This window comes from Macrotis lagotis, chromosome 1 (genome assembly GCF_037893015.1).
Source record: "Macrotis lagotis isolate mMagLag1 chromosome 1, bilby.v1.9.chrom.fasta, whole genome shotgun sequence".
Taxonomy (NCBI): Eukaryota; Metazoa; Chordata; class Mammalia; order Peramelemorphia; family Peramelidae; genus Macrotis; species Macrotis lagotis.
In genome coordinates, this window is record NC_133658.1 from 610,141,736 (window position 1) to 610,153,028 (window position 11,293).

An 11,293-nucleotide genomic window follows, 5' to 3' on the forward strand; every position below is an offset into this window, starting at 1 on the left:
AACTGGATGACTGACCTTTTAAAATCCAATCCTAATATAGAGCTTAACCCCTGAACAGTTACACTGTGCATGTGAATACTCCCTTCTCTCTCTCTCTCTCTCTCCCTCTCTCCCTCTCTCCCTCTCTCTCTCTCTCTCACACACACACACACACACACACACACACACACACACACACACACACACACATATATACACAATCTCACTCACTTAGTCTGGTTCAGAAGAGGGTAGAGGTAATGGGGTCAGGAGGAGCCAAGGTCAGATTTGGCCTCAGATATTCATTTAGCTGTATGACCCTGGGCAAATTACTTAACCCGTTTTCCTCAGTTTCCTGGAGAAAGATATGGCAATCCACTCCAGATTCTAAGCCCCGAAAATTCAGAGTCAGACACAACTGAAACATCTCAACAAAGGATAATAAAAGCAGATGAAAAGGAAGGAAAATAATGAGAGGGGAAAAACAAAGAAAAATACAAGGCAAAGAATGAAAAATTTCAGGTCCTAATTCCAGTTGAAAATACTCCATTGATTCACCTAATTTACAGAAACCCAGGTTTTCACTGTCATGCTAAACATGGAAACCAGTAACTTTAGCGATGGCAGACTCCTTGGATAGGAGATGGAAAATGACAAAGAAGGGCTTCTGAATAAAATGTATGTCTGATCTTTGGACTCATATGGCCATGCTCAGTTGGTCCCCCGAAAACAAGGAATGGCAGAATCTGGGTTTGTTTCCAGTGAGCTATATGATGGTGTGGGGCATCAGACTGAGAATTGGGGAGTCTGGACCCAAGGACTGACCCTGCTTTAAAGCAGGTCATGTCATATCTCAGAGGGTGATCCTTAAGATCCCTCCGAGCTCTGACAGTCTATGGCTCAAACAGATCACCTATTTTCCAAATTGATGAGATTTAAAAAACCATACTTGAACAATCGTGAACCAAAAGGACAAATTATCAGGGAGATGACCTGATAAAGACCACCTAGAACTACATTAAAAACTCAGTTAATACTAGTTAATGTCCCCAGAAAAGATTAAGAAAATTTATAGAAAATATGTAGAAAGTATTTCCGTCTTTATTTCTATTCCAAAACTAATTCGTATTAGTGGTACTACCTGGATCACTATCTAATATAAATGAAAATATATATGCATTTTTAAGTGTTTTTGAATTTCATAAGCCTGAGATTTTATGTGAAGGTACCAGACTTGAGCAACACTTTCAAAGTAGATCATTAGTCATGAGAAGAAAACTTTAAATAAATACATAATTTGCCTATTTGATCACTGTTCTTCACAAACTAGTCAGTGGTATACTCCCTGACAGCAATTTGCATTAAATGATGTGAATTGAGGACTTAGATCAAACAAAACACGATTGGCATTTAACTTTGCCTTACCAGTGCACTGTATCCATTCTCAGAGCTAAACTTTCCCGGAACATTTATAGGCTAGAACAATATTCTCAATCTTGCTTTTTTTTTTTATTTACTTAAACTGTACACAAATGTAAAATACTTTTAACAGCAAATCTATGTGAAAATTGTTTGGTTTTTAAATTATTATGAAACAGAACCTAAAAGGTACTTTATTAAATAAACATAAAATTGGGGATTTAAGGATGCACTTCTCCATTCTACAACTGTCGTTTTCTTTCTACATTCTGTGTGCGTATGGTATAGAAAAAAACATTGAACTGAATAAAAGAAATCCATTTGTACCCTGAAATAATTGGCAGGCCACCCAAGGGATTGCTCAGAAAGTCTACATCCTATGTGATGGCCTAGCCATCTAATAAAAATCATAACTAATATGTTGGCCTCTTTGGTTCCAAAATTATGTATAATACATTTAACTGTATTCATTTTTGCTGCTATAAAAATAACTTTTTTTTTTCAAATGGCAGTTTTTGACTAATCATGCAACTAAATCAGTGCAAACATTAAAAGCAATCATTCGCTTAAAAAAGAAGCAAAAGATTTCATTTCAAGTATAAAAAAATATAAAAAGTCATTCTTTTAAGTCCAGTTTCATCTAATATGGGTCAACACTTTAAATTGCATAGCTCACGTGGCACTTGTTTAACTAGATAGTGAGCCACAGTTAATGCAGGGTCAAGTAACCACTTCCGAAGACATGGATGGAGAGCGGCGGCGGCTACAGTGGGCCTTCCAGCTGGCTGTTACAGGCGCTATGCTGGACTGGTGTTTTCTGAGCTTCTTGGCCGTTATGGACATCTGCCCACGAGGAAACCCAAAGTGTTCCTTTTCCTCCTCTCCAAGGCCGGTTGAAGAGAACTCTGCCCCTCCGGACCCAGACCCTAGGTGAAACACCAGGGGCTCCCACCAGGTCCCTGGCCTGGCCCCAACCGGTCCTGGAGGATGACCCCATCCAAGAATACAGACTGCCACTTGGAATCCCCCCCCACCCCTCAACTTAGAACAGTTCAGATTTCTAACTGAAGCTTAAACCAGGGAGAAAAAAAAAAAGCCCCTTTTCAGTTTACATAACTGGCATATTGATCTGTGAACTCCTTCTGCCATCAGTTAAAGCATCAAATCATGTCCCCCCACCCCCACCCCAACCTGCAATCTCATCTGGGGACACATCAGGGAACGGTCAGAGTCACACCACTTCTGCCTCTGCCTCACCAGCTCCCTGACTGGGTCTTCCAGGAGCCTCCCTCTCTTTTCTTCTGGAAGGGCTGAAGGAAGGGGGAGAGGAGGCCATCACCTCCGGGAGCAGGTAGAGCCTTCAGAGGCGACAGTCACTCTTAGAGGAATATACCAGAAGAGGACGGGCCCCCCAGCCCTGCCTGGTTCCCTGTCTCCCCACCGTCCTCGAGCGCTCTGCTCTCCCTTTGTGCTTTTATGTGAGCATGGAGAACTCGATTCAGTTCAGCTTGGACAGCTGGTGGGAATAACGGCTGCTTACCCATTCGCTCGGACTGACAGGCGTTTTTAGATAGGTTGCCATTTGTCACTGTATCCATTTGCTAGTATTCTGGAAGCTGCTCAGTGGGTGGCTGAGTGTGTGTGTGTGTGTGTGTGTGTGTGTGTGTGTGTGTGTGTCTGGGTGTGTATGTGCATTCTAAGGTATTTCATTTCATTCATGGGTTCTCTTTTTTTTTTCAAGCAATGGCAAAATGTAAATGTCCAAGATTCACAAGCTGGCACCATCTTTGCGCCCCAGTGAAACGGCGGCCATCCCCAACTCTCCGCAGTGACTCATGTCGACGTCTGGAAGGATCTAGTCTGGGAATATTCTCCCCCCACCCCGGCTTCCCCACCCCTTAAATCAAGCACAGCCACATTCTTCCACAATCATATTGGGAACGTCCCTCTTCACAATGTTGTATTCATCGTCAAAGTACAGCATTGACATTGTGCTGAGTTTGGTTGGAATGCAACAGGAGTTCACGGTCCCCGGGTTCAGCCCTCGCATTCGGTACTGATTCACCACGGCGGTGTGAAAAGAGGAAGCTGACCCTGGGACTCCAGCCAAGTAGGCCGGGCAGCTCCCTTCACAGTAATTCCCATAGTAACCCGTGGGCGCAATGATCCAGTCATTCCACCCAATGAGTCGGAAGTCAATAAAAAACTGTTGCCTGCAACAGAGATTGGTCCTGCCGTCACACTCCAGCCCCCTTTTTCGGATCCGGTGCTTGTTGTCCGCCAGTCTGGCCTGCACCACCAGGAAGGGTCGGTGGGATTCTTCCCCGGGGTCCACAAAGACAGGGACCACCGCTAGCTCTTCACAGCCATCACACTGCAGTTCCAGGTTGAGCCTCCTCTCCCCTTTCTCAAACAGGGCCTGAATCGCCTCAGTCAGGGGGAAGGTGTGCCAGCCGCTTCTCTTGAGGTCCACCTTCTTCTCCACCACATTCCACTTGTCACTGCGGTCCAGGTCCTGGAAGTACACCTTGACCCGGACTTTCCGACGGGTGCCTTTCTCAAGGACGTAGGGGAGCAATTTCAAGTATAACCAAAGGCTGGCCTGCACCACAAACAGATTCTGGTTGCCCTCATTGGAGATGAAGAAATACAGGCGCACCCTGGAGGAGGCAAGGTCATCTGTGAAGAAGAGGGAAACACACTAAAATTAACCCAAGAAGATGAGGCAAGGGAGGGAAAATTCAGACAATTTTTTTTTCTTTGAATGATGCTAAAATACATGTTCACCAAACAGCTGGAAAAAGTTAGTGACCAGAAACACTGTTCCCAAGCTCCAGCGTCTCTAAATGTATCCTGGGAGAGGCAGAAAAAATAATTTCCCATTGAGAAATTCGGATCAGGTTAGAGCTGGAGGGTCCAGGCCTATAAAATCCTGCCTCACCTCTCTGGGGCCAGGGATCCCTGGAGACAGATTGTCAGGCCTCAAAGCTAAACAGAGGAACTTGTAAAGATGCCAAGATCTTAACAAGTTGTGATGGGTATCTGTGAAATCTGAAAAACAAAACCAGGATTGCACGGAGGTTCTTTGGGTGGGTTGGCTTTTTTTTTTAAGTTAGAGCATTGCAAAACAGACCTCAGCTACCTCCTCTTTTCACTGGAGTCTGTTTACCTAAGCATGATCCAATACCTGGTGAAACCTCCATGGCAAACAAACCATCGCTGCTCTGATTTTCAAACACTTGGAACATGTGTTTTTGAGCTGCAAGCTTACAGTCCTCATTTCAGATCAGTTTTAGGAAAGAGGACAATTCAATCTTGAAAACTCTGGTCCAGGGGTTTGGCCAGACCCTGACTTCTAGGGAATGGATATGTTCAAAGTCTTCAGAGAAAAGACGACTGGTTTGTTAGTTTTTCTCAACAATTCAGTTGTATGAGAAAAGGATTGTGCCAACTTATAGGTAACTCCTGTCCCATACTGCATTTCAATTACTTTTTCCCTCTGATGGTTTCTACCTTTTTGTTTAACCTCCCCCTCCCTTTTCTTGCAGTAAGGACAAACGAAGCATTGCGGCACAATTATCACACATATGACCGACACCCCCCCCCCCCCCCCCAGCTCTCTCCACTGTCCCTGACTTGGTTCTTCAATAACACTGACATCCACCGTTAGAAACCGGGAAAGCTGCAGCCTGAAAAGCTGATCCTGGATGAACTGCCTGTGACCGGAATCTGTTATTTATAACCCAAAAGGTCCACTCTATGAAGTGGACCAGAAATATCACAACCCCCACCGTCCTTTTGTGCTGTCAGGATGAAAGTGCCACGGCAAGGGGAGAGGTAACATTGCCACCTCTCCGGACCTCTCCGGAGCTCCTTTTAATCTGGGTTCTCTAATTATGCATCATACTTTCAATTACTACTGCAGATGGCAGAGAGGAGAGTCCTGCATTTCCAAGCGGTAGCCCTCTCTGCGTTTCTTCTTCTTTTCTATTCATGTTCTCGCAAAACTTTTTAATCCCTCTGAGTTCCCACCCCCCCCCCCCAAAAAAAGACCTCAAAAAGGTTCTGGCTCCTTCTTTGGGAAATACTCATTTCTATTTGCCAGAGCCCCCATTTAGGGTGACTTAATTGCCTCCCTGTTCCGATGATCCCTCATCTGCTTCCTCTGCATAAATGTGATCTAAAGGGCGGCACAAAAGCCAGTCAACATCGCTGGCTTCTCGGAGGAGCCAAAGCCGCGTCCGTGGCAGGGCCTGGCCCGCTCCCCCGCGTCCTTCCCTGGTTCTCCCGTGTCACTAGGTACAAAACCCGGGGCCCCACGCAAAAAAAAAAAAAAACGGCACCAAAAAGCCCCCCAAAGGCCCCTTGGCCTTTGTTAGCCGCAAGAGCACGGCGCTCTGGGCCACGAGTGTCCCCGCAATGCAGGGGCTGCCGGGCGGGCTCGTCCCCGGGCGCGGGCTCCGCTTCGCCTCCCGGGACCGCGGACCTGTTGAAGCGCATCGACGCGAGGCGGGCCGCGGCCCCGGGCTTGCCGGGCAGGGCCAGGCCGGCCCGCGGCCGCGCTCCGAGAGGACGGCCTGCGGCCCGGCCCGCAGCCCCGCGCCGTCCGGGGATGTCAGCAGGGGCCCCGCGCTCCACAGGTCCGCAGCTACCCGGACGGCCGTGTCCGGGGCGGACACGCAGACAAACGCGCGCGGCTGCTCGTCTCCGCCGGGCACACACACACACACACACGCGCCCGACGCGGGCCGGGGCGCGGGCCCCCACCCACCTGTCTCGGCGAAGCTGATGATCTCCGACACCTGCTCCTGGCCGTCCGAGCCCGCGCTGGCGTGCCCGTCCAGGTGCGGGATCTCCATCCGGCCGTCCTCCCGCACCTTGCCCGCGTGCAGCTTGCGCAGCGCGGTCACCATGGCGGCCTTGGGCACGGCGTGGGTGATGTTGGGGCGGCCCCGCATCTGCAGCCGGCTGAGGATGTGCCGCTTCACCGCCTCCAGGAAGTCTCCGTCCACCCGGCCCGGCTCCTCCGGGCGCCTGAAGCCGCACGACGTGCAGGTGTCCGGGGGCGCGGCCGGGGAGGGCGGCGGGGTGGGCGAGCCGCGGGCCTGGGGCCCCAGGCAGCCGGCCAGCAGGAGCAGCAGGCAGGCGGCCCCCAGCGCCCGCCCGGGCGGCCCGTCCATGGTGCGCGGGGAGGGCGCGGAGCGGAGCCGGGGACACGAGGCGCGCCCGCGCCACCCCCGGCCCGGGCCCGGGTCCTCCTCCTCCTCCTCCTCCTCCTCCCGCGCGGGCGGCCGGCCGGAGCGGGGCTCGGCCCGGGGCGGGGGGGAGGGGAAGGCCGGGGCAGCCGCGGGGAGCCGCGGGGGGAAGCGCGCACGGGAGGGCCCCCGGGGCGGGGGCGACAGGCAGGGAAGGCGCCGGATCACGGGGGCGAGGCCGGGAGGACCGGGCCGGGGCCCGGGAGGGGAGGAGGAGGAGGAGAGGCCGGGCCCCGGGGTCACATCCAGCCGGGCCCCGCGCAGCCGAGCCAGATCCGCAGCTTGCCCCTCATCCTCTCCGAGCCGGCCGCCCCCGCAGTCCTCGCTCGAAAACAAAAACCAAAAAAAAAAAAAAGAAAAGAAAGAAAAAACCAAAATCGAAAAAATCGGGAAAAAAGGAAAAAAAAAAACCGTTTCGGTCCGAAGCGGCCCCGCGGGGCCGAGGGGGCCGGAGGCAACTTGGAGGCGCGGGCGCGCGGCGCCGCGGGGGCCCGGGACGCACACCTGAGCGGGGCCCCGGCCGCCGCGGAGCAGCTTCCCCGGAGGCAGCCGGCGCCGCTGCCGAGTCGGGACTCGCCGGCCCCGCTTTATAGGGAGGCGCCGGGCACCCCGTCCTCCGAGCCCTCGCGGCTCCCCTGACGCGTCACGCGGCCAAAGTTGTCTTCACAGAAAAAAAAAAAACCGGGGCGCGGGCGCGGGCGGCGGCGGGCGACCCTCCTCCCGCGCGCCCGCCCGCCTGCGCCGCTTTATCTGTCGGGGAGGATGGGGCGGCCGGGCGCCGGGACCGCTGCTTCCCCCCTTCTTCCTGTCGCCGCGGCGGAGGCGGCGTTCTTCAGAGCTGGTGGCGAAAAGTCTCGCAGTGCCCTCGGTGTGCGCGCACACACACACACACGCGCGCACACACGCGCACACACCACACTCGCACACACGCGCGCACACGGCGGGGGGAGGGGGCGGCGCGGGGAGGAAGGAGCCCGGTCCGAGCGGGCGGCTCTGCCCTCCGCGGGGCCGGGGGGCGCGTGCGCCGCGGCGGAGGCCCGGGACCCCGGCGGGGCCGGCCAGCCCCGCGTGTGCACACACCCACACGCGCTCCCGGGCGCCCCCGCCGCGCCCGCTTTGTCCCCCCGCGCCCCGCACACGGACACTTTCTTCCCACCCGAAACTTCTCGCGGAGTTGTGAGCACGTGGGGAGCTCCATCCCGCCGGCTCGGGGGGCTCCGGGCGCTTCTCCCCTCCGGCCCCCGGGGTCCCGGCCGCGCCGCTGCCCCACGGGGGGCCGCGCCCCTCCCCCGCCCCTGCGGGCACTCCGGCCTGGACTCCAGCTGCGACCTGGAACCCGCCCCCCGCCCGTCACAGACGTCGCGACTGATCGCGACCGGGGGCGGGGCCGGCGCTGGGGGGGGCGCGGGGTGGGACCCCGGCCCGGGGCGGCGTGGCGGCCGCCGGCGTCAAGGGCCCGAGGCCCCGGCCCCGAGGTGTGAGCGGGGGGCGGGGCCGAGGGGGCCCCCCCCGCACCCCCGGGGCAGGCGGCCCCCCCCGCGGCAGACCCCTTGGCCAGGCCGGCTCCGGCTCGGGGCCCGCACCTGCCGCCCCGCCGCGCACCCCGCGTGCTTCGCAGCCACCTCAGGGGGCTCGGGCGCCCCCGCGTCCCGGGCACCGGCGCCGTGCCGCAGCCTCGGGGCGCTCACATGGAGCCGCAGCGCCCCCTCCCTGCCGCCGGGAGAACGGGCCCGGCCCTGCAGAGGCCGCCGGGGCGCTCCCGGAGCAGCCGCGGGTCACCTGGCCAAGGTGGGGCCGCCAGCAGCGCGGCCCGAGGACTGAGGCGCACGCGCGCACGCACACAGCCCACACCGGGGGCCGTGAACCCCCAGCCTCCGCGCAGGCCATCCCCCAACCCCTCCGGAAGGTGGCTCTTGTTCCCCCGTAGCAAAGGCAGGGCCCCGAAGTCCGCCCCTAGGACCCTCTAGTCCGGCCAGGAAGTAAACAAGAAGCCCCTCTCCAAAGCAGTGAGAGACTCTGAGCGACACGGAGGGGCGGAGAACAGAATAACGGCAGTGATAACTCACTGCAACCCACAAAGCCGGCAGCCCTTTTCCAGAATTGTCAGAGGTACCACCACCACCACAGCTATGACTACCACTAGAAGTCCATAAGCAAAACTTGGTGATTTGATGAGGCTTTTTAAAATAAAATACATCCATTTTTAGAATTTATGGAAAACTACTAAAATTATGTCTTAAAATAAAATACATAGGATTACACAGGAAATCGATTCAAATGAAAGACTTATCCAGATTACCCTGTAAGGTACTAGGACCTTCCTCACTTCTCTCCCAAGCCCCTGCCATCAACCCCTACTCTTAACCCAAGCTTCCTACATCATCTGTTCTAGACATTGGTTCTACGCCCTGTCCCCCAGAGTTTGGCTCAACTAACAGACCTACGAAATTTCCTTGTGAAAGGTTAAGATATTACCCCCTTCCCAGAGATATGCATTTTAATGGACACTGATGGAGGTGGGAAAATTTCAAGATCCAGACAAGTAAATCACTAATGGTAGAATTTCAGGAATAGAAACAGCTAAGGAAAGATGTTATTAGGAAGAAGTCTGCCTGGTATTTTCATCAAGCCATGTAGGTAGCAGCTTATGCCATCCATCCATCCTGAGGTTGGCCCTGCCCATAAGAACCCTCCTTACAGTCTACCTTCCTCCCTGCCTCCTCCTCCCACTATCCAAACGTTAGATGCAAAATGAGGGAAGTAGGTCCATGAGTTCTAACCCTTTGGGGAGGCACATTTCTGATATGGGACTAAATAGCATGTTTATGAAGAAGAAAAAGAAAAATATATTTCCCTGAGGATCTAGGGAGGAGGGAAGGAGGGTGGAAGCAGGCCTTGGCTCCCACCTGGGGTAGGAGCTATCATCCTTGCTGTCTCTTATCTGCTGTGAGGGAACTGGGTCAAGTGGCAGTCAGAAACCATCTGCTTGAGAAGCTGGGATAATCCCTGACCTATGCTGATTCCACCCAGCCCAGAGGAACAGAGTGTAAATGAGGTCCTCCCGGATCACCTTGTGGCTCTCTGGGGGGAGGAGGAAAATACAGTCATTCACTCCCAAATTCCCTCCCAGTGATACAGTGACAGGTTCCTGTTGCTTCAAATCTTCTTCTAACACCAGGCTGTCCAACCTAATCCAGATAATGACCTCGGCATTTGCTTTTCCTGCTTGCTATAGGGAGCCTGAGGAAAGGGAAACCCTAATTGCTCATAAAATAGCACAAACTACTGAAAACTCAGCTACTATACCAAGCTAATCAAATTTAAGTCTCATCATCATCCATCATAACCATCATCAATGGAGAAGGGAAAAAAAAAAAGACTCCTCCTCTGGCTATTGCCCAAACCCTCCCAAGTGAGACTCCCTGCTGTTGCAGAGAAACCTCACCCCAAGAGTAGAGCAGAGAGTCTGATAATGAGTTTAGTGCCATGGACTCTGCCGGGTGCAGAACTTCCAAAGAGTTCAAAGAACTTTCATGCATTATTGCATTCACATCTTCCATAATTAAGTGGCGATCTGGGGACAATGCACTTATCCAAAAAAAGCAAATCCCAATTTAATTCAACCACTACTTCTTAAAACCCTCCTAGGGACAAGACACTGTGCTAGGCAATGGGTTTACAACAACAAAACAGAACGATGTCAGCCCTCAAAGAGTTTAGATCCTACTAGGATATTCTATATGTAAACAGGAAGGTAAATAAGAGAGCACTTGAGGAGGGCCAGAACACTAGTACCAAAGGAAAGCTGGTTGGCAGTCATAAGACCTTAAAGTGGGAAGGGGCGTGAAGGGGAACCTAATGCATTCTCTCCCCTGTAGATGAGGAAAATGAGGAGCAAAGAACCCATTCACCCAAGATTACACCTGTAAGTCACAAAATTAGGACTTAAATTCAGGTTCTCTGACTCTTGCCATTTAAACCTTGAGGTGGTAGATGCTGTTTGGAAAATTCCAAGCGTTGATAGAGGTCTAAGAGGGTAGCTTTTGAGAAGTTTCCAGGACCTCAGCATAGCAATAACTTCATTTTAGTAATTTTGAAATGACTGGTGCAAGGTGCCTTTCTTTATAGGGCGTAGGGATTTACAGAAGGAATTGTATCAGAACCAGGGAGTTTCAAGGGCTGGCCAAGGGACCATTTACACAGTTTGTCTTTGGGGAGGAGGGGTAGTAGGGTCAACATTGAACAAAAGCTGGAAAGGCTTTCAGAGGTCATCTACTACTATTCAAATTCCCTCATTTTGCTGAAGAAAAAAATGAGGCCCAGGGAGGGTTAAGGTACTTAAAAAAAAATAAAATCATATAGAGAGGAATATGGTGGCTATGTCTTCCTCAAGTGTTAAATATCCTCCACATGTCAAAATTATACCAGATTTCTTGAGAGATGAAACAGAAAACTTTGTTTGGCAACATTAATATCAAGCAAGAAATAATAAAAGGGAGGGCAGGGGGGCTGTTGCCAAATCCTACATATAACTGTGGCATCTGAATAATTAAACAGGAACAACTGGATTCCAAATGGAATTCAGTGTCATGCCACACTGATTACTGAACTCACAGGTAACAGGAAATTCCCATGGGAGT

The 11,293-nt window shown here is 52.8% G+C and overlaps 1 protein-coding gene across 1 annotated transcript; it reads right to left on the reverse strand.

Annotated features, from left to right (window-relative positions):
* Positions 1–3,102: 3,102 nt before the first annotated feature.
* On the reverse strand, positions 3,103–7,910 carry INHBB (inhibin subunit beta B). Its single transcript, XM_074214974.1, has 2 exons — positions 6,170–7,910; positions 3,103–4,077 (listed from the first exon to the last, which is right to left on the reverse strand). The coding sequence occupies exons 1-2, from the start codon at positions 6,576–6,578 to the stop codon at positions 3,302–3,304; spliced, it is 1,185 nt and encodes a 394-aa protein (XP_074071075.1). The 5' UTR covers positions 6,579–7,910; the 3' UTR covers positions 3,103–3,301.
* Between the last annotated feature and the right edge of the window lie 3,383 nt (positions 7,911–11,293).

Bases quoted from the DNA above. Each gene is read 5' to 3' on its own strand.
- INHBB (XM_074214974.1), bottom strand. From the start codon at position 6,578: ATGGACGGGCCGCCCGGGCGGGCGCTGGGGGCCGCCTGCCTGCTGCTC. The intron at 4,078-6,169 runs GTGGGTGGGGGC...TCTTCTTCACAG, and splicing joins CATCAGCTTCGCCGAGACAG to ATGACCTTGCCTCCTCCAGG.